The sequence below is a fragment of the Phalacrocorax aristotelis genome, chromosome W, assembly GCF_949628215.1.
Source record: "Phalacrocorax aristotelis chromosome W, bGulAri2.1, whole genome shotgun sequence".
NCBI lineage: Eukaryota > Metazoa > Chordata > Aves > Suliformes > Phalacrocoracidae > Phalacrocorax > Phalacrocorax aristotelis.
This window is the reverse complement of record NC_134310.1, coordinates 26,103,853-26,125,928: the sequence shown is the minus strand read 5'-3', so window position 1 is coordinate 26,125,928 and position 22,076 is coordinate 26,103,853. Positions and strand designations below refer to the sequence as shown.

The 22,076-nt window shown below is 49.2% G+C and overlaps 1 protein-coding gene across 5 annotated transcripts; it reads right to left on the bottom strand.

Moving 5' to 3' along the window:
- Positions 1-34: 34 nt before the first annotated feature.
- FZR1 (fizzy and cell division cycle 20 related 1) lies at positions 35-21,939 on the bottom strand. 5 transcript variants are annotated; one of them, XM_075077817.1, is made up of 17 exons: positions 21,826-21,932; positions 17,354-17,516; positions 17,201-17,273; positions 16,884-17,106; positions 11,243-11,388; positions 10,039-10,164; positions 9,733-9,796; positions 9,188-9,315; positions 8,648-8,730; positions 8,041-8,224; positions 7,767-7,832; positions 7,194-7,296; positions 6,319-6,503; positions 5,190-5,423; positions 5,004-5,108; positions 4,067-4,159; positions 35-3,272 (listed from the first exon to the last, which is right to left on the bottom strand). In XM_075077817.1, exons 5-17 carry the CDS (start codon positions 11,309-11,311, stop codon positions 3,231-3,233), a joined length of 1,482 nt encoding a protein of 493 aa, XP_074933918.1. In that variant the 5' UTR covers positions 11,312-11,388; positions 16,884-17,106; positions 17,201-17,273; positions 17,354-17,516; positions 21,826-21,932; the 3' UTR covers positions 35-3,230. The 5 variants fall into 5 exon arrangements, with proteins under 5 accessions (XP_074933918.1, XP_074933920.1, XP_074933919.1 ...); XM_075077819.1 differs by lacking the exon at positions 17,201-17,273 and having other exon boundaries at positions 21,826-21,939; XM_075077818.1 differs by lacking the exon at positions 17,201-17,273 and having other exon boundaries at positions 16,884-16,955.
- Between the last annotated feature and the right edge of the window lie 137 nt (positions 21,940-22,076).

Sequence of the window (22,076 nt, the reverse complement as noted above, 5' to 3'; positions counted from 1 at the left end):
AAAGGCAAAGTGCACACACCGAGCCCAAGAGACATAACTTCACAACTTGTTTAATGCCAATTAGATTGCTTTACATGGACAAGTTACAATGCTCTTTTTCCCCCCCCACCATATGATGCCTCAAAAGTAACAATGCCACGAGGCTGCACACATTATTACACCAACTGTGGGAAGACCCTTCACTCCACACGTGCACATGGTTCAGTACTTACAGATCACACCCCAAACACACAAGCTTACATGACCTTCATCCTTTCCTCCATTTAGCACACCACAGCACACTCCAGCCAGCCGGCAAAGCCACACCGTGCATGGCCAGGACACGCACCCACCAACACACACTCTCACTGTGGAAGAGCAGCAGAGTGTGCTTCTGAGAACCCTGCTCCTGCCTTGGTGGCCATGAGCGCGGGGGGAAGGAGCCCGTGCCACGCTTTAACAGCAAAGTCACTCTGAACAGCTCATTCTCGCTGTACTCATTGGCCAACACACTCAGCCACAGGCCATGGCTTGGAAAGCACTAGCCCTCCCTGCCATGGTGACGAGAGAAGTCACGATGAGCCAACTGGCTCCCAGCGCAGCTCCGAAGTGCAAAGAGTAAGACACATGGTTTGTGGAGGTCCCTGGCAAGAGAGGAGCCCACCGCAGGGACCGTGAACCACAGGGCTGCAGCCGCCCTCAGTGCCCCAGGATGCTGGTGGAGCGGGGAGCACAAAGCTGTGGATGCAGCCCAGGCCACGCGCGCCTGGATGATGCCACACACTGCCCCAGCCGCTCACAGGACTCCCCTGAGGAAGGCACCCACATGGCGGGGTGGGGGGCAAAGCCACCGCCCACACGGGGAGCCCCAGAAGCAATGCGCTTGCCCCATGCTCCATCCAGCTCCCCCTCCTGCTCCAGGACAGGCCCAAACCAGCATGAAACCACCTGCAGCTGAGACCTCATGTGTGCCCCCACTACATACTTCTTCCCAGAGGAGAAAGCAGCATCTCCTGGGGGTCTGTATGTCAGGATTCAGGCAGGAGACAATCAACAGACAAGCAAACCCGCAGCTACCAGCCACCTCCACTGCTGATGCAAACACCCCCAGCCCCCAGGCTCTGCTCTGGGCAGGGTGGACCCTTGGGACAGACTACATCTTGCTGATGGTCTTTCACTTCAAATCTGCTTGGCACCTTAATGATCTGACTTAACTTCTTAGTGCTTTGTGGTGGTCCTTCCACATGAATTTAATGGTGCCAGTGACTATAACGAGAAATCAGAGGGTCAGGGGGGCCATCAGGTGACTTTTTTTAAAGCCAAGCCCTGTGCTCCTGCAGCAAGAGCTAGAATAAAATAGCTGTGTTGGAACCACATTCCAGAAATCACCTTGAAATTACATTTTGGAGGCAAGCAAGGCTCTAAGACGATAATATGGCTGCCGATTTGGGCCTGGAGGCCTAGCACTGCCAGGCTGCTAAGGAGCACTCAGCTCCCGGCACACAAGCTCTGCACAGTTCTCTCCAGGCACACGTAACGCGTAGAAGTAGAACCAAGAGCCCAATCCAGGTCCTGGTGGGACAGCACATGCGGCCAAGGCTGTGGTGAGCAGAACGGCACCTCACTGCCCTTCTCTGTACCAGCCTTCCTACACCTCAGAAGCTCACCCCAAGGGTACTGGCGGTACTAGGCAGAGACAGCCATATTCCTCCTGCCACCCCCACAGTCTGGCCTCTGGGAAAGAAGGCTAGGGGGGAGAAGAAAAGAGAGAGAACAGCATCACCTATGCAGTCTACAGAGAACAGGTCAAGGTCTATATACACAGCCAGGAAACTCCAAATGAGAATAGAAAACTGCTCACATCCCAGCACGCCAGAGACGGCACGGGGCTGGCAAGAGGCCAGCGCGCGGCAGGGAGGGTGTTGGCACACGTACAAAGTAAGACAGGAACAGGCTGCTGCAAGCATACCAGCTTCTCTTTAAATTAAAGGCAACACATACACGCAAGTGCTTTGCATCGCATCCCACAGCACTTGTCACACAGGCTCCAAACACACAAGCAGGCACTCTTCCCATGCAACTTAAAACAAAACACCTCCACACAGAAAAAAAATTTTAAAAACCCCCAACAACAAGTCCCTGGCTTTGACTTGGAGATAAAAAAGCAATACTTCTTCCTTGCTTTAGAAAAAGAACCCCCTTCTCACCAGACATGGTGTTTCCCCCCTCCAGCCAGAAGAGGCCATGCCTTCTCCACACAGATCCATCCACAGGAGCTGTTTTGTTCCTCAAACACATCTCAACTGCTTTTGTCCTCAGGAAGACTCCAGAGCAACCAGCCTGCCACAAGTGGCACTGGAGGAAGCTCCACATGCACCGTGGTTGTCAGTTGGTTTGGTTTTGGTTTTTTCCTCTCTGGTAACTAAAAGGATCAGCCCAGAACATGCAATAGCAATTTCAGAACTTTCTGCATGTGCTCCCTCAAAGGTGGAGTCTCTTCAAGTCTCCTCCGAAGACTGGAGCCCCAAAATGTATTTGAAGGCAGCTGTCAAGTGTGCCAAAACCCAAGCTGTCCTCTGGGAATGACTGCATCAAGTACTACGGTACCTGGTTGGGGGGGTGGGGGGAGGGGGGGTTGGCAGGGGAAGGAAAATAAGCAATTCTCCAGTTTCTTGATGTAAGAGGGATGCCAGGCTATAAACAATGCCCTTAGATTAACTGGAGAGGCTAGCGCTCGACCTGGAGTTTAGGCCCCTTGCACCAGTCATATTGAACAAGTCAGGCTGGCTGGCTCCTACCTCCGAAGATGTCCGTCCAAGAACGGAGGGACCCAGAGCAGCAGGTTAAACCTGTTCCCACAGAGGCAAGGACACTCTTCTCTCCCAAGAGGGGACAATGCAGCAGCTGGGATGGCCTTGGTCTGGTCCCAATGGTCCAGGTCACACAGGTGTTCTCCAGTAAACAACATGAGGTTGGACGATACTGGTTTCATGTTTCTCTTGTACCCATTTCCCTTTGTGAAGGATGAATCCGTAAACCTTTGGCAGTTCCCTCCCCTCCCCAGCCCCATCCCAAATACTGCCCAGCATGGTTCACAAGATGTGTTTAATTAGTATCTGTCAAGTCCTTCCTCCAGTCCCGCTGTCGCTCCCTCCCCTTCTGGCTGATCTTTTGGGGTTCCGTGCACACCAAGGTAGTGGTTGTATCCTGGTGTGTCAGGCTGTCCCTCCTGGGCTGCAGGGTATGGGGGTTTATCGTATCCTGGTGAAGAGGTTGAGAACGGATACAGACTCCTGACAAGAGAAGACAAAGCAGGTGTTAAGTGCTCTGCCATGGTTGTGCTGCAGAGTTACTCCATGTGCATTCTTCTTTTAGTAAAAAACCTGCTAATCTGGTGGCTGAGGTATCTTTAGCTCAGGGCACAATCAGAGCTCACCGTTCAGTACCATAAATACTCCCATGGGATTTTCCAGCTGATACCATAAAGCACGGCAGGAACGTGTGCCATTCTCACAGCTTTGCAGGAAGCTGTACCCCAGAGCCATCCAAAACCCAGCAGTGAGCAACACCAGCTCCCCGCAGCTCACCCCATACGATCTCTCTGCCACTCTCCTCTGCCAGACGCCCAGAAAAGCTCTCTGAGCACCCGGCATGACGCATTTTTGGTGATGGCGCGTTGTCAGTGGCAGCAGCGACAGTCCCACCTTCATCCGAGCCACCCTTTCGAGTAGCGTCATAAAGAGCTAGGGGCTGATCGCCTCCGCCTGCCCCCACAGCACTAGCGGGGCAGACGGTGGGCTCAGGGTGAGCTCCCTGAAGTGCTGTTACATTCCACAGCCCTGTAACAGCCCGGAGAGGATGTTCTGCCACACTGCCTTGGGCACACAGGGGCAACCTTCTATTTCATTGGACGGCTACAAATCCCCATATAGCTCAGTTTAACCCTTCACTGCCCCAGCCCTCGGTCTGCAGAATATGGTGAAGAGACCAGGGGCAAGGCAGAACAGAGCAAACCTGGACTGAATTCACCCCAAAGGCTGAGCCTCCTGCAGGACACAGCTGCATCATCCACGCAACGCATCCTTACCTTTGTTGAGCGAGTTTTACTGAAGACGTTCCAGAAGCGCAAGGTTTCATCTCCAGCTCCTGTAACGATGGCCTCCCCATCAGGGGACATTGCCTGGCACCAAGAGAGAGCAACCTTTAGCATCTGGTACATTTTTGAGGTTGAAAACAAATATTCATTGGAATGCCTGAGAGATATTTAACTCTCCTTCCTACTTGGCCAGCAGTGAGAAACCAAACAACTACCTCTGCTTTCATGTGCCTTATTCAGTCTCTGTAGGTGCCAATTAAGTGCTTGCATCTTTCTTACACAGCTCTGGAACACATGGGTGGAATTACCATAAAAAGGATCCTTGTGTTAAGAGAGCCAAGCCACTTGTAATTGAGGCTATTCCTCCCCAGATTATAAATGTGTTAAGGCAGAAAGTGTGATATGACTGGTATTTGCCAGCTCTGTTAGTCACTTACACTGGAATCTACCCCACAAAACAGTATCAGCATATTTCTCATCTCTGTCATGAATCCGCTGAAAGCCCTATGTAACAGTAACAAAGCAGGTACGAGATCAGTGTGGATTAACTGCACCAAGCATTTTAATGACAAATTAGGAGGACTGAAAGCATCAAATTCTTCCCCTGCTGGCAGTCACCAGTGAAAAAGCATGTAAGTCCTAAGGGAACAAGAAGAGAAGCTTGTGCTTCCTCAGAAGAGCCTTGGCAGGCTTTGCTATTCATTAATACAGCCTCACATTTCCACGGCAGCAAATCAAAGTATCCCTTGAAGGCAAGGAAACCAGATACAGAGCGTTTTTCATTGCTTGTAGGGCAGCATTCATATCTCCACCTAGACTACAGGCAGCTTACAGTGCCACTGGCACTGTGGCTTTGGGTCTCATCTCAGCACGTGCAAAGCCAAGATAAGCAGCTACAGAAGTTTTCAGAGGCACAGCCATCGCTTACCAGATATAAGACTCGGTACGAGTGCCCTGTTAGCTTCGCTACTTGAGTTAACGAGGGGTATTTCCAGACAAGGATCTGGTTCTGCGAGTATCCGTGGGTACTCACCTGAAAGGTGAGAGGGAAATATGCATCATGCTTCCTAACACAAGGGAGCTCTGCGGCAGGATTGCATGGGGAAGAACTTACTAGCTCGTTGGCATGTTTCGACCAGGCGAGGTTGCACACTTGCGACCCGGTGTCGATGCACTGCAAAGGCTGCCCAGTGAGTGTGTTCCAGAAGCGTATGCAGCGGTCAGCTGTCCCACCGCCGGAGGCAAGGAGGCCATGCTGGTGTGGGGACCAGGCAATAGCTTTCACTGCTGCAAGATGCTCCGTGTATTGTTGGACGGGACTCAGGCTGGAGTGATTCCAGACAAGGAGCTGGTAGCAAGGAGAGACGTGATCAAACTTGTGCTGCAGTCATACATCCACAACACCCACAAGCCACAAAGTTGCGCTGCGACTGACGAGGGCAGTTGGGCAACAAGCTGATTTCCCACAGCTCTGCTCAAGTACATGCATCTCCACTCTGTGCTCACAGCCCTGAGGCCAGTCCTCACCAGCCTCCACGCTCAACTGAGGAGCCCTTCTACCACCAGGCCTCAAAGAAGCTAGCAGTCCTTAAGGTAAGCTCATGAAGCCAAAAACACAGCATCACTGAATGTGAACTCAAACCCTTCTTTTGTCTTTATGGCTGGATTATCCCAGAACTCATCTAGAAATAGGCTTGAGTTTATTAGAAGTTATTCTGAGCAGGTGGAACTTGGTGCAACCACGCTGTCGCGCAGATACTGGGCAGACTCACTATGCAGCAACCCACTCCAAAGGGCTCTGAACACCACTTCTCCGTAACAGATGATTCTTCCATATGGTGCTCAGCGAACTACAAGCCTGCATTACAGGTATTAGAACTCAAATAGCCCTAAACTCAGTTTTCTCCTGCACACAAGCATTATTGCAACTGACTTGACTATACACTGCCTGAATGAAGCCAGGAAGTACAGCTTAGCAGTGGCTCTGCTGAACTCAAACGCCTGAGTGAAGCTATAGATGTAATTAGCCAAATACAGAAGCAAAATTAAATTTGCCCTTTTAATTTTATTAAGGAGAGGAGACTGAGTAGAAGCTTACCATGATTTAGTTTGGACACAGTCCAACAACTGAAACAAAAGCCCCTTTCAGAGAGGCTGAATATCCTTAAAAAAAGGGGGCCTGACATTTCTTGGTGAAGATCTAGAGACACTGAGCCCCACGTGACTCCTTGGATGTACTATACCTTGTTATCATTCCCTCCAGAGGCCAGGAGCTGGTGGTCTGTAGACCATTTGAGCCCACAGACCTCCTGCCTGTGGCCCTGGAGCCGCCGCTCAGACTGTAGGGGTGGGGTGCGGATGTCCCTCTGAAGGATCATCCTGTCTCGGCTCCCAGAAGACAGCTGGTCCGCGTTCCAAGCCAAGGCACCTGTAACACAGCACAAAAGCATGGTGGGGGAGTGCTGCAGGAGTGGGTAGGCAGGACACAGCCACCACAGTGGCCAAGACTTAAAAAAACCCAAACCAACCCCAAAACCCCAGTGCTTATGGACCTCCCTTATATCCACTGTCTGAAGTCCTGGAATAGTGTACAAAGAAAGGTTGACCTGCAAAACCATACTGAAGGTACCACTAATTCAATTTCACAGTGCACTAAAGCACACAAATAGAACTCAGAGAGTGCCTTGACTTCCCAAATCACACTCCAGCGTTCAGATTCAAAACACCTCTGAGAAAAAAAAGAAAAAGGAAAACACCAAAAAAAACCCCAGCACAGTCCCTGCAGAATAAGGGAACTGGAAATCTCAGTGTAAGCCAGCCTGCCTGCAGGGCTGAAACCGGAAGCCAGTGGCAGTGAAAAAAGATGTTGTAACCAAACTTAAAATGCCTCAGACATGGAGGAAACACCTGCTGCAATACTCAAACACCACCACGCCCAAGACTAGAACACCACAATTACTGGATGATAATATTTTGAAGACTGCTTAAAACATAGCAGGGAATAAATATAAATTCTGGTACTTTCGGAGTTCCACTATTTCAGGCGGATCACTCACAAGGAAAAAGTTCAACCACGAAGAAACAAGACACATGAAACACATGCCTCCCACCTCCTTACCGACTCTGGCTGTGTGCCCCTCTAGCATGGAGAGCTTTTTTCCTGCAGCTGCATCCCAGATCTGTACAAAGCCCTTGTGAGTGCCAACAGCTACCAGGTTCCCCTAGACAAACAGAAAGCCATGATCAGTGAAGCCAGTAAATAAAGACAGACATAAAACAAAATCTGAGGAGCTGAGGAAAAGACTTGCAATAAATCCCACAAGATGCAAAGCTTCCAGAGTTCTTCCATCTTACATCTTTTACTACCACAAGGGCCAAGCAGCCTGGTTGGAATATATTTATTGTATTGTAACATTTTATTGTCAAGAGCTGGAGAAGTGAACCAGCTCTTTCTCCCTCCCACACCTCTTAGCAAATGCCTTGAGAACCTCAAGATACAGAGGTTGCTCTCTATCTCCCCTCATTTAGTAGAGAAGAAACAATGCAGACAGGAAAACATGTACAGGGAGTTTGGAGAAATACAGGAAAATAACCCAAGAGTTAGAACCTGTGAGGAAGAGCTACACAGCTACAATGGTAGTGTCTAAGTTACAAGTGTTTCAGCTGTCTTTGTTGACAACGTTATACTGACCCGTTCTGACCAGCCCACGGATGTTACAGAATCTCCTTCCACAGAGAGATCACACAGTCTGGTTACCTTGAAAGTGGGATAGAACAGAATAAGAACACTTATTATTGTCATACTACACTATCAGCTGTCTCACAAACTAGTACCTGGTTTGGGACCGAACATTACAAGCACTGACTCCCTCGCAGAGTGTGTCCCATAGCTCTGAAAGATGCTACGGCTGGAAGTGACCTACAACAACAGGTACTTCACTCTCTGGACACTGGTAATAGTTTACCTGGCTAGTGCAAGCACTCCATAGGTAAACACAAGTGCCAAGGCCAACGCTGAGGACGTTGAGAGAGGACCAGTCCACCAGGTTCAGGTAGAAGTCATCCTGCAGCTCTGGGGCATCCAGCACTTTGAAAGGAATCTTTGAGATTTTCCGAGTTGGTTTGCGAGGTGATCTTAGCAGCTTCTGACTGTTTACAAAAACAGATGTAAAACCAACTACAGGATCTTACACATTGCAGCAGATGGTAGACATAGATGAAGCTGCTCTTTAAAGCGCACCTGGGTTTCTACAAAAATGCAGACAAAGAAGCCGCAAAATTCTTTCCAGCGGGTAAGACTGGAAGGAACTAGGTTCAACATCTATAAAGAAGCTAGGGAGCAAAAAGGTAAACTGACTGCTGAAAGTCGGCCAAGACATATTAGGTATCTAGGCAGGTTCGGCACCTGCAAACATTCTTAGAACTTGACTGCCCCTACTTATTAGCTCCCCAGATTTCCAAAACCAATTCACAGTGCAATTTTGGGTGCCTTAGAAAGAAGCCTTAGAGAACCTCACTGAATCCTCTGTCCCAACCCTTCCCTTCTTGCAGCCTGGGGAGAATCAGTATTACCTTTTGTTGCTGACAGGAGACAGGGAATATGGTGAGACCTCATTGCCATCATCTGGACTGGAGCGTTTTGTGCTGAGCGAATACTGCATAAAGAATACGCATCTGTTAAGAACCCCAGCACACCCAAGACCCAGGGGATCACTCACAACAGGTGCTGGTGCCCAATGCCTAGCTAACACTAACACCCAGAGTCAGATTTTCCAGGCTTTTCAGTTCCTCCCTTCCCCAGGCGCTCCAGAACCATACAAAACACCTCATCTCCACCAGAGTCCAACAGCTTGGTTTGGTCGTTTACCACACTGCTCAAAAAAGCTGGGTTCCATCTCAGCTTCCCTGCCAGCACAGAAATAGGAAGCATGTAGCTTGCTGCAGATACTTACATTCTCTTTACAGGTCACCAGATTTTGTTACCAACAGACTGTCTTGGTCAAGCCACAACACTAACTCACTCGCACTAGCAGCTTGGCAGAACCGTGTGCTTTGCTCCTGTGATGCACATATGCAACCTCCACTGGTTTTAACGCAAAGTAACCAACTTACAGTGAAGAGAGACTTCTTCTCTGGGGTGGATGGCTGCAGCCTCCTGTCTTCCGTCTGTGGGTCTTGCACTTTCTCAATCCCTGCTCCTAAGAGTTCATTCTTCAGCAAGGCAGAGTAAGCAAGGCCATCTGTGAACCCAAACAAGGTCTCTGCTTAGGCAGAGAACTTGCAAGCAGCAAACAGCTCTGCAGGGAGTGGCAGGATCACATCTGCCTGACTTGTACATTCACAGGGCCTCTTAGCAAGCCTGGGGCCCCGGTTTGGAATCAAGATTAGCAGCAAACTGCCCCTCCTTCCACTCCATCAGGAAAGTGCTTCCACAGCACAATAAATCACGGGATACAGATAGCCTCTTGCTTCCCAGATACTTGTCAGAAGTCTATTGAGGTGACCTGCTATTCACTCTCAAGATGTGGGCATTTCTTAAAACACCAGCAGTTTTTGCATAAGCACAAAAGTGCCAGTGTTCCCTTGATTTCCAAACTCACCAACAGTTTGAAATAAAAACTGCAGGCATGGCACAAGTGGTAGAGAGGTGGTCTCACCTTTGCCATTGTCCGATGTAGCATCCTTTGCTTTTCTGTTTTGACTTGGTGATTTTTCATTTTCCTGAAAGAGAGAAATATGCTATCACCATACAGAAACCTCATGATATATGGTGAAATAGCAAACAAAGAAGTCTCCTGGACTACAGGGGCAGCCTCTACGAAGACCTACCCCAAAAGAGTCCCTCTGAATGCACAAGAGGACCATGGTGCAGGACATAAGCAGAGCAATTATGCCAGTCAAAACAAAATGCACCATTTCCTCAGTTCCAAGACTGAGCTGTAGAAAAGCAAAGCAAAACTTACATTTATTCTGTGGAAGTTGATGCTCCAGTTGGCCCCAGCTCTGGAGGGAATGAATCTGTCACCATGCTTACTAGGAGAAGACATTGGAGAATTGGAAGGCGTCAGGGTTCTTCTCATCTCTGCTACCTGAATTAAAGAATAAAAACACGGAACAAGCTGATCACAGCAGGGGTCTGAAAAACATCAGCAAGATCTTGTCGAAGCTGAATATGCCTAAGTAGAGAAGAGCCAAGCATTAGCTGGTCCCCTCAACAGAACCAGTAAGCACATCAGGGTCCAACTGTCATAGGAACTTCTGTCAAGAGCAGCAATTAAACAGCCTCTTTCTCACTGCTCCTTCTCAAGCTGACACTGTCATGGCAAACACATGGAAGGCTGGAGTGGTGCAGACTGCTTGCAGAGCGAGCAGCAGGTTCCTCAATTGCAGTCACATTCTTTTTCATTGAACAATCTATGCTGGGAAGTACCCCAGCTCAGAACAGGGCTAATTTCAAAGTTATATTGAAGGTCACAGACTCATTCAGTTGAGTTTTTAGTATCTCCAAGGACAACCACCCCACAAGCTCCCTGTTGCAGTGTTTGGATGTGATGTCCAAATACATGTGAACATATTTTCCTAACATCTAACTGGAATTCCCCCTGTCACAGCTTGTGTTCATTGCCTCTACATCCTTCCACTGTGTGCCTCTGAAAAGAGTCTGACTCCATTTTCTCCATAACCACCCACCAGGTAGTTGAAAGCAAGGATTTCACCCCTCCTGAGCCTCATCTTCTCCAGGCTGAGCAACACAGGTCTCAGCAACCACCCATCCAGCCCCCCAACCACCCTGGTGATCTCCACTGGACTTGCTCTATCTTGTCAAGTCCTACAGTTGGTTTGTTTGTTTGTTAGCCCCCAACTTTTTATGTTCCACATGTGCTTACAGAGACTATTTAGTAAAAAGGCATTACTGAGCTACAGAAAAATATCTTAACTCCTTCTTCCAACCTGGACTGAGTTTATATATTCAAAAGCTTTGTTGAAGTTATTTGGTTTTTCTTAGAACAGCTCAGGTACTCACACCTGCTCACAGTCCAACAGAAGACTGTTTGCTTCAGAGAGGTCCCATATCTTTTAAAAGCTCAAGTGAAAACAGTAACAAGCAAGACAGACAACAACTTCATAGTCAGACTAAGACTTTTAGCACAGCCCACTCCTACTTACGCAAGGCATCGTGTTTTCATTCTGTATGTTGATTTGGCGTAGGAGACGTCTCTCATAATCCTGGTCCATGGTGGAAAGCAGAGGGGCTGTGGAGTTCGGCAGGCTCAGGAATTTGTGTTCATGAAGTCGAGTCAGCAGTTATGGTGCTGCAACAGATGGGAAGAAAACACCAAAAGATTATACCCCTTAATATAGAAGCAGCCTCTTCAGAATCCCCTAAGCCTGATCTTTAAACTTGGGACCACTTTTCGTATCCAGAGCATTGGTACCAAACTTGTGTGATACACCACAGCACAGGGCTGCCAATGAAAACATCTTTCTGCATGCAATATGTATGTACATAATCTGTATCATTGCCGTCAGTTGCTGATTCACATGAGCAGACAACCAGTATTTTGTGTTTGACAGGACCTCTGCAGGCAACCACCCCAACAGGAGCAGGGACTGCGGTACTCGACAGCAGCCTGTCCACGTGAACTGCAGCAGCACAGCTTAGCAAGCCTTCAGTACTTAGGCAAGGAAAAACCAGACACCTACAGCCCACCCCACTACAGCCAGATCCACACCTCAGGCCAGAGGCACAACAGCAGCACGTGCCGCTACACTGAAGCTAGTCGGGTACTTTCAGTCATGTTACAAGCACTGCAACACACAAGCAGCTATGAACTAGGTAGCCGCACCGGTTCAATGTCCGATGCCCACACTGTCCCAGATATTCCTCTTGGCTAACGTAAAGCTACCTCATGGCTACACAGTCTATAAGCAATGTTAAGCATCTTTCAAGCATATGTTTTAGGATAGGCCTGCTTCATAGCCTAGGTTTGGATAGCTAAATTATAACATATATCAATTTAAAAAATTAGCTAACACTTCTGCAAGGGTATGTAGTCACAGCCCTCCTCCAAGCTCTGAAGGGCACAGGCCAGCATCGTTAGTGCCCAACCTCCCCAACTTGCGCACCTCATGTTTTGTCCACAGCTCACATTGGCACACAAATGCCAATGCCAGAAGAGACATGCCAAGTTGGGCTTTCAACCCAAGATAAACATCTCCAAAGGGAAAGGTGGAATCTAACACACAGGCCACACAAGAAAATCCCCACAACACACAGGCATCTGGAAGCTGTGCAGAATGTACAGAGATTTTAATTCACTGCTATTGTATAAACACGTACAGCACCTGGCCCAAGTCCCGGCTACACAAAGGGAGTTGCCTCAAGATACAAACTTGTGGCAACGTCTGGTAGGCAACTGCACCAAACAACTGTGCTGGGGGAAAGCTGTCCAGGGACAAGCTACACACTGCCACGCGCAGGGCCTGCCGCAAACTGCGCCTTCAGCCTCCTTCGCCAGTGGGTAAGGTTTGCTGTGAAAAGGTTTACCTCCAAGAACACAAAACCTACTCAGGGTTTACCATTAAAAATCAGAGGCAAGTTACCGAGCTACGAGGGGTACAACAGCACGTGCTGCAATCCAGCGAGATGTGATTAAGTGTCACAGTATGCTATGAAATTAGCTTGAAGGCAAGATAAAGCACACCCACTCTGGACTACAGCCACCTATCAGCTAGCAGAGCTACTTTCATCTAATCCATTTGCTAGTACTGAAACTTCAACTTCTTACAAATGCTGAAATGCAGAGGCCTCTCCTCCTTGCCATTAAGCATGCCAACGCTTTTACAGGAGCACCCCTGAAAGAGTGACAAGCTGTTTCTGAGCACACCTGCTTACCTCTGCCACCTCCTCCACCAAGCATTTTTCTTTTTTTGATACATTTCTCCCATATGTTCTTTCAGAGGCAAAACTGGAGGAAGCTACCCAATTTAACAGTAATCAGCTTCCACCAAGTGAAGTGAAGAGCCAGAGATAGCATTATGGTGAGTTAAAAGGTAGAAAAAGTCTGTGATATTATTAATGAAGGACCTTAAAATAAAAACCCTAGCACATCTCATGTCAAACACTCTCCCTCATCCACTCTCCTTACCCACCCATGATCTTCCAACCCACCTTAGAGGCTGGTTAACAGGACCTCTCAAACCAAGAATTTCAAGAAAATGTCCTCCCCACCCCTTTTTTTTTTTTTAAACACCATGAATAAGAGATCAGCTTGCAGAACCCACACAGTGAGCACGATCAGCTGGGGAACACCACACATTTGAAGTGTCCTCCCAAAATGTCGCAGCACAGTATTCGTGAGAGATCTAGATCCAGTTACATAGCTATGTGACATTTTTAATTCTGGATACGAAACACATTAGCTTTTAGAGCGTCTCACTTGTCTTCCCATCTGTACAAATTTTGACTGCAACTTCTAATCAGAAACACGGTGTACACAGAGTGAACAGAAAAGGCTGCATAGGCAGCATGGCAATGATACTGATAAGTCCCAAAGAACCTTTTTCAGGCTTCGGATGCTTCAAAAGAAAGAATCAACATAACACTAACTGTATTTGATTTACCAAGACATCCCCCCTACCCCTTCAGCCCTGTCTAAATTTGGAAATATATTCAGTTTTTAAAAGTAAAAGTTCTGCCTTTGCTACTCTCAGAGTCATTCAGACTCATCAACACCTCTCATGTTTAACACTTACCCACCCAACTGCCCTCCAGCTTTAAGAAGGGCACAATTAATTTCTGGCACAAAAAAGGGTCAGGGATTGTCCAGCTCCCGCTCTGCTCAGATCAGCCATGCCTTGAACTGACAGAACCAAACGCAGCCTACGTCTGTTACCCCAACTTCAACACTCGCTGAAAAACCCCCAGTAGGTCCAGGCTGCCTCCTGAACAGCAGAGAAACAATTTTGCAAAATAACCGCATTCACTTCCCTGCCAACCCTGGCATTCTGCAGGCTGGTTTATTAAAAACAGATCCATACTGAGAAAAAGCCATTTAGGTATTTGAATCCATTATGGTTGGGTCAATAAAAAGAACAAGACACACTTGTTTAGCACTGTGTCCTTGCCTAGGAGTATTGTTCTGGAAGTAATGTGAACTGTGATAAAAATCCAGCCAATTGCTGATTGCAGATCTTTTATTTCTTCAACTAAAAGAGAACTCACATTCCACACGCTCCTGGTCTTTATGGCAAAGCCCTTCATACTCGCTTCAGGGGAAAAGGAAAACCCACCCACTTCCCATAGACAAATTTAGAGTCAGCAAGAGCCAACCCAAAACCAGAGATGCTACTTTCTGTTTGGGCCTGTATTTAACGGCATGGGTTTTGAGGTAAAAATGTGTCATTATTCAGGTGCTGAATATTTACGAGCTCTCAGGAAGAACCCCATAATTTGCCAAGGGGAAAAGGATGGGGTAAACAAGCACTTAGTCCTCTGGGTCACGAGCAGCAGGGTTTGAAGCAGATGCCCTGCTTCGTCAAAGCCCAAGTTTTCATCTTCCAATGATTTATCTCAGACCCATTACTAAGCAACACTTGCAAATCAACGAGCTGAAGAACAGCTGGCAACAGAAAGGGTGGTGCATTTGTTCCTGCGGCTCCTTTGTGCTGCTCCAGCTCTTGCCCCACCATGCCGTGCGCCGGTTTACCCCACCGAGATAGCAAAAAGGACACACATTTTCTGCTGGTTTAGTGAGCGGCACCTCCACCTCAGGAGTGTGATAAGAGAAGAATCCGTAAGTGGAAATACTATTTCCCAGACTTTTGAAGAAGCTGTAAGGGGAGGGGAACCTAAACCGTAGCATTTTTGCTACGTAATAGTAAAATTACAAGTATAATTCACAAGTTCACAAGTCAAGCCTATTACAAATGCATCCTGAATACTGAGGCTGGCTTCACAGCATTAAAGCAGACCTCAACAAGCAGCAAGACGCTCTGCACTTGGCCAGCCTGAAGTTGGGCTCATCCACATTTAAGCCAGAGGAACAGAGTTTACACACTACGCCAAACAACCAACCCTGAAGTAACTCACCTCCTTTCAAAAACAGCAGCAGTACAAAAAGCTAGAGCCTTGTGTAAGTTTTATCAATATTTACATTTTTAAAGCTACAAGTATGCACCTTCTTAGCCAGTAACTTCCCAAGGCATCAGTGTGAAAAACATTTTCTAAAACTAACCATTTAGAGAAGTAACCAACACACAATGGGAACAGGTAAAGCGTTATTTCAAAACTAAATATAAACTTTGTTGCCTTGCACTCGAAGAGGATTATTCATAACTAGGTATTGCACAGAGACCGCACTGCCAGCAACGACAAAATTACTTCAGGCTTATGGTGCCAGACAAGATCTCTACCCTTAAGCCTCACTCTTGAAGGCCGTAGAGGGATTCAATACTCCAACCATAAACCAAGACACTGTATTACTGCAAGGACCATCACATTGCGTCAATGTACTTCAGACCATAATATGCAGGTAACTACTCTTCACTGAAGGTTCTGCAGCAAATCCATGTTATTCCTGCCTTTCCAAAAAAGCACCTCCTGTGCAGGGAGCTTGCAAGCCTCTTTACACACTCACTGCCATCAGCTCTAGAATGCCCCTATTCCAAAAATGCCAACTTTTAGGTGACCAGCAATAGGCGCAAAGTGAACTCAGGTTTGGTTTGAAAGGCCCAAAGTGGCTCAAAGGCAGGGCCAAGGCATCGTTTTTGTCTCCTGTCTGCACTCGGCCTCCCAGTTTGTAACAGCAGTACAGAAGCTCAGCATGCTGCAATTCCATCCCAGGCTCAGAAGACAGTATGTACACACTTGTCTGTGCCTCCTTTCACCTCCAGTGTCAGAAGCATCCCTGCTTCCCGCACAGGCAAGGGCCTGACCTCTAATTCCAATGGAGGTGACTAATGGTTGACTCAGAGGCGACCTGCACCCACACTCACAGACATACTCCAAGACTCCATGCAACCCTCCAAAGTCAACCTCTGAAGCCTGTTTCAGGCCTCGTGTCTACCTTTCCAAAGCAATGTACAGTCCCACCAAGATGACACAGGAACCCGACCAGCAAACTGCAGGGCATCGGTGCAGATTTAGGATGCTCAGGTTGCAGACTGCAGCAGGGAGTCAGCATAAGCAGAGGACAAAGTATTCACAACAAAGCTCTCTACGTGGCATGGACTTTCACACACTAGTGGAAGCTCAGGGTTGTAACACCTTCAGGAAACAGCAAAACCTCTGTCTTCGGAAGAGCATTTACTAAAAACAAACACCCCCCTCCACTAATAAATTTCAATACACCATTACAAACCCAGAAGTTTTTCACCAAGATTTTCACACATAAAATAGCTGTTCTTAGATGCAAGCCCTCATCTGAAGGGAACACTCCAGGAAGTCTACCAAGAACTTCGCTATTGCTGCCTCTTTTATGTGGATAATGCTCAGATATTACCATTGCCTTCAGCATAGACGTCTTTCCTACATCCTACTTCTCTCCACAACTGGAAGAAAAAACAGACAGCTGACAGAGTCAAGTCTGCCACACTGCACTCAAAAGACAAGTATATTTTCAAGTGTCCAACTCAAGCCCCAAACACAAGCGCGACAGTCAATCACCAAGATCAGACTGTCGGAGTCAGCAGTCCCCTCCCTCCACCATCGCACCCACACAGCAGCCAGTCCCCCAGCTGAGGGGCTTCCAAGTTGGCTTCAGCCAGCTTTTAATAAGTTCAGAGAATTGTAGTTTTGTTACTTTACCTTCATAGATGTTTTCATTCAATACACATCTCACTGCAGCGGGCAGTAGTCTGTCAGGAGCACAGGGTTTACCTAAGCAGACATGACAATCATGTACTCAGCAGGGGATTTCTCAGAAAATCACCACCATCAAAACCCTCTTTATTGCCTGCAGGTGGTGATTATTTCATCTTTTCACCGTGCTGCTCCGCAAATGAGAGGGCCACGCCTCCTCCCAGGGAATCTGAAATAAAGTGCAGTCTTCAGCAGTGCAGGAAACAATATGCTGGGAAATACAGACAGCATGAACACATAACGCATGGTCAGTGAGGGGTCACCTCTCATCTCTTGCCCGTGGGTCAAAAGGCAATCTTTGCATCTAATTAGCAGCAAGTCTCAGAAGAGGTTCATCTATTATGAAAGCAAAACAAGTAAGACTCAGCAGAAAAAACACTCTCCAGTTTTAGAGATGCAATAATTAGCAAAGGTACCTGGGTTAAACAGCGTTGGAACACCTCTTCCTTTCTGGCTGTTGCAAAGGCTTGGCTGAAGCTCTGAAGACCGAGTTAAAGATCAGGTTCAGCTCTGGCAGATCACGCTTGAAAAATACCAAGTGCTGAACAAGCTCTGCTACTCCCATTTGCTCCACTGCTCCTGCAGGTGTAACGAAACAGGTTTCTGCTGCCTGAGCCTTTGCACTCAGGCAGAGCATGCATGAAACACCATCCCTTTCTGCAGGTAGCAGAGGGCAAGGCATACACTGAGGAAGGAGATGGGCACAATTCCTCAAGTTACTACTTGACAACGAGGGGATACATGTTACCCTCACCACATTCTGCTCCGATGTTTCACCTCAGTCCATGACATAACCCGTGCCAAGCTGACAGGCCTGGATGCTGCTACCCTTCGCAGCTCACGAGGGAGAGGGAGCGATCGATAAAGCACACCTCACCACTGAATCTCCCCTCGGACATGAGGGCTGAGCTAATGGCTTTGGCTGGCCCCTGCAGAGGCAGCTGGCCGAGGAGGCCATTACCACTGACGACAGTTCTCCCCCACGTAAACACACATTTTGGACAAGTCACTGGACAGACAGGAGAAATGGAGGCTCTGCTTTCGGCTGCTCATCGACCAGCATACGATGGCGCTCATTTTGGTGATTACCTAGAAGATATATACTCATTTGCTTATTCTGCACACCGCAAAGTGTTTAATAAGAAGTAACTGGGGATGGAGGAAGTTAAGTACTTGGGCCTTAGGGATACAGAGTCTTTATAAGGTTGGAGTTTTTCCATGTTAGGCATTCTAGACTCAAAGAGGGCTCAGGAGTAGAGGGAAGCACAAGAGAAAGGCTACTGCATGCACTTTGTAACACTTATAGAACCTTCAGGGCTTTTTTTTTGGTTGTGGGTTTTTTTTTTTGGTAGTTTATATGCTCTGTGTGAGCATGGCAATTCTCCATAAAGCGCTAACTCCCATAACATACAGTTTCCCTTCAAAAAAAACTCAAAAATTCACAGAATATGGTTGTCCAATTATCTTACATCTCAGACCAGAGTACACACAGCCAAGAGCACCAGCTCTAGCTAAAAGGTCTGCTTTATTGGAAGCCTTATCAGAAGTCGGTGCACTAAAAGCTGAGATTTGGCTGGAACTCAAGAGAAAAAGGAGAGCTTACTGCCTTTGGAAGAAGGGGCAGGTGACTCAGGAGGACTACAAGGATGTTGTGAGGTTATGCAGGGAAAAGATTAGGAAGGTGAAGGCCCACCTGGAACTTAAACTGGCCGCCACCATTAAAGATAACAAAAAATGTCTTTAGAAATACACCAGTGACAAAAGGAGGGCCAGGGAGAACCTCCCTCCTTTGATGGATGCAGAAGGTAACCTTGCCACGAAAGATGAGAAGGCTGAGGTATTTAATGCTTTCTTTGCCTCAGTCTTTAATAGTCACAGTGGTCATCCTCAGGGCTGTTGGGCCCCTGCGCTGGGAGATGGAATGCAGAATGAAGTCCCAGTCGTTGATGAGGTGGCAGTCACAGACCTGCTCCTTCACCTGGATGTTCACAAGTCCATGGGGCCGGATGGGATCCACCCAAGGATACTGAGAGAGCTGGCAGAGGAGCTCACCAAGCCACTCTCCATCATTTATCAGCAGGCGCTGGTCAGCCAGGGAGGTCCCAGATGACTGGATGCTAGCAAATGTGACGCCCTTCTACAAGAAGGTTCAGAAGGAGGATCCAGGGAACTACAGGCCTGTCACTACAGACCTCGGTGCCAGGAAAGGTCATGGAGCAGATCATCCTGAATGCCATTATGCAGCACATGCGGGACACCCAGGGGACTGGGCTCAGCCAGCACAGGTTTATGAATGGGAGGTCCTGCCTCACTAACCTGGTCTCCTTCTGTGATAAGGCGACCCGCTTAGTGGATGAGGGGAAGGCTGTGGATGTTGTCTACTTGGACTTCAGTAAGGCCTTTGACACTGTCTCCCATAGCATTCTCCTGGAGAGGCTGGCTGCTCACAGCTTGGACAAGCACACCCTGCACTGGGTTAAAAACTGGCTGGACAGTTGGCGGCTGGCCACGAGTGGTGTTCCCCAGGGCTCAGTGTTGGGGCTGGACCTGTTCAATATCTTCATTGATGATCTGGATGAGGGGATTGAGTGCACCCTCAGTAAGTGTGCAGGTAACACCAAGCTGGGTGGAAGTGTTGATCTGCTGGAGGGCAGGAAGCCCCTACAGAGGGACCTGGACAGGCTGGATCGTTGCGCCAGAGCCAGTGGTATGAGATTCAACAAGACTAAGGGCCTGGTCCTACACCTGGGTCACAACAACCCCATGCAACACTACAGGCTTGGGGAGGAGTGGCTGGAGAGATGCCTGAAGGAAAAGGACCTGGGGGTGTTGGTTGACAGCCAGCTGTACATGAGCCAGCAGTGTGCTCAGGTGGCCAGGAAGGCCAACAGCATCCTGGCTTGTATCAGGAATAGTGTGGCCAGCAGGAGCAGGGAGGTGATAGTGCCCCTGTACCGGGCACTGGGGAGGCCACACCTCAAGTACCGTGTGCAGTTTTGGGCCCCTCAGAACAAGAAGGACATTGAAGTGCTGGAGCATGTCCAGAGAAGGGCAGTGAAGTTGGTGAAGGGTCTTATGAGGAACGGCTGAGGGAGCTGGGGGTGTTTAGCCTGGAGAAGAAGAGGCTGAGGGGAGACCTTATCGCTCTCTACAACTACCTGAAAGGAGGTTGTAGCGAGGTGGGGGTTGGTCTCTTCTCCCTCGTAACAAGCGATAGGACAAGAGGAAATGGCCTCAAGCTGCACCAGGGGACGTTTAGGCTGGATATTAGGAAAAACTTATTCACCAAAAGGGTTGTCAAACATTGGCACAGGCTGCCCAGGGAGGTGGTTGAGTCTCCATCCCTGGAGGTATTTAAAGGAAGGATGCATGTGGTGCTTGAGGATATGGTTTAGTGTTGGACTTGGCAGTGATAGGTTAGTGCTTGGACTTGATGATCTTAAGGGTCTTTTCCAACCTTAACAATTCTATGATTCTACTAAAAATTCACTATCAGCCTTGTCCGCAGAGCTTCCCTGAACAGGCCAGGCAACACAGAAGTCTGCTTCATCATCACGTTTAAGCTACTGAAGGTGCAATGATGCCCCTGGTCAACCCACAAAAGAAAGTTATAGAATTTAGAGAACGCAGCAGCTTCAGTCAACAGACACAGGAAATTCCACTTCTGTATTAAAAATAATAACAAAACAGAAATCAGCTTTTAATGTGAGATGCTGTTGCCAGCAGGGGAGCTGCTCTGTGAAGAGCCTTTGGCAGAAAATACTAGGCTAGCATCGTTAAACACACGAACTCAGTAAGAATAAGCACTTCACAAGAAAATGAATACAACACCTTCAACAGTTACAAATCAAGGAAAAAGAGTCATCCACACAATAAAGCCTACAACACCTTTGACAGATGACTCCAGCATGACCTCAAGGACCTCACTGTGCTTTAATGACTGCTCCAGCAGAATGTCTGCCCGCTCACCACATGTGGAGGATGCTTGGTTCAGACTTAAGACCTCAAGCCTGTAACTTGCTGAAAATGCACACTACTTCCATTTGCCAAGCGTCAACAATGCATTTAAAAACCCCTAACAATAGGTACAGCGATATTTAGCTCCCTCAAACCCCCAAAATCCATTAGATAGACAACGGCACATCACCAACTCACATTGTGCATAAACGAGGGACTTATAAAAGTTTTTGGGAGGACTTAGTAGTTATCTTCCGTACTCGAGTCCACACCACAGAAATCTCAGCTACTGTTCACGTTATCAATTTGATCAGGAGACCAAGAACTGGCGGAGGCGAAGCACCTGAACTAGCCCCCGGCTCCTGCCGCGCCTTCACAAAGCGGGACACAGTTCCCCGACCAAATAAAGACTCTACGGAAGGAGCTCTGGGCACGCACGGGCTGAGCCCCCGGGAGCGCGGATGCGGACCGCCCGTTAACGAACGCGTCTGCCGCGGGAGAGCCCGAGGGCACGGCGGCTCCTCCGGGCAGCCGCAGCGCGGCTCCGGCTCCAGGACCAGGCCCCATTCGGCGGCTCTGGCAAAGCTCCCCAGCGAAGCGGGGGGAAGGGCGGCCCCGAGAGCGCAGCCACCCGGGCGGCGCGCGCCGGCACCGCTCTCTCAGCCCCGGGCGCGGGGAAGACCCCAAGGCCGCCGCCCCCCGGGGCCCGGCCCAGCCAACCGGCAGTGCCCGCGGCGGGGGGGCGCCCCGCAGCCCGGCTCGGAGCCGCGCCGAGCCCAGCCCGCCCCGCCCGGCCCCTCCAGGTACCCAGCCCCGCCGCCCGGCCCGGCCCAGCGGGCGCCCGAGGGAAGGGGCAGGTGCCGGCTGCAGCCCGCCCCGCCGCGACACCGGCCGCGGCTCCGCCGCCCTGCCCTGTCCGGCCCGGCCTCACCTGCCCGGCACGGCGCAGTCCGGCCCCGCTCCGCCTCCCCCTGTCAGCCTTCGCCGGCCGCAGCGCTCCCCAATATGGCGGCCGCCCCCGCGGCACTGCCCCCGCCCGCTGGCCCCGCCCCCGCGCGCGGCACGACGGGAGCGCGCCCCGCCCTCCCTTTCGAATCAATACAGGAAGCAGCGGCGCGCGGTGCCATGGCAACGGCCGCAGAGCGCCCGGCCCCGCCCCCCAGCGCGGGGGGGCCTGAGGGG

Bases quoted from the DNA above. Each gene is read 5' to 3' on its own strand.
- FZR1 (XM_075077819.1), bottom strand. From the start codon at position 11,311: ATGGACCAGGATTATGAGAGACGTCTCCTACGCCAAATCAACATACAG. The intron at 7,297-7,766 runs GTCAGTATAACG...CTGTTTGTCTAG, and splicing joins CCGTGGGCTGGTCAGAACGG to GGGAACCTGGTAGCTGTTGG. The intron at 5,424-6,318 runs GTATAGTACATC...CCTTGCTACCAG, and splicing joins CTGGAGGGAATGATAACAAG to CTCCTTGTCTGGAATCACTC.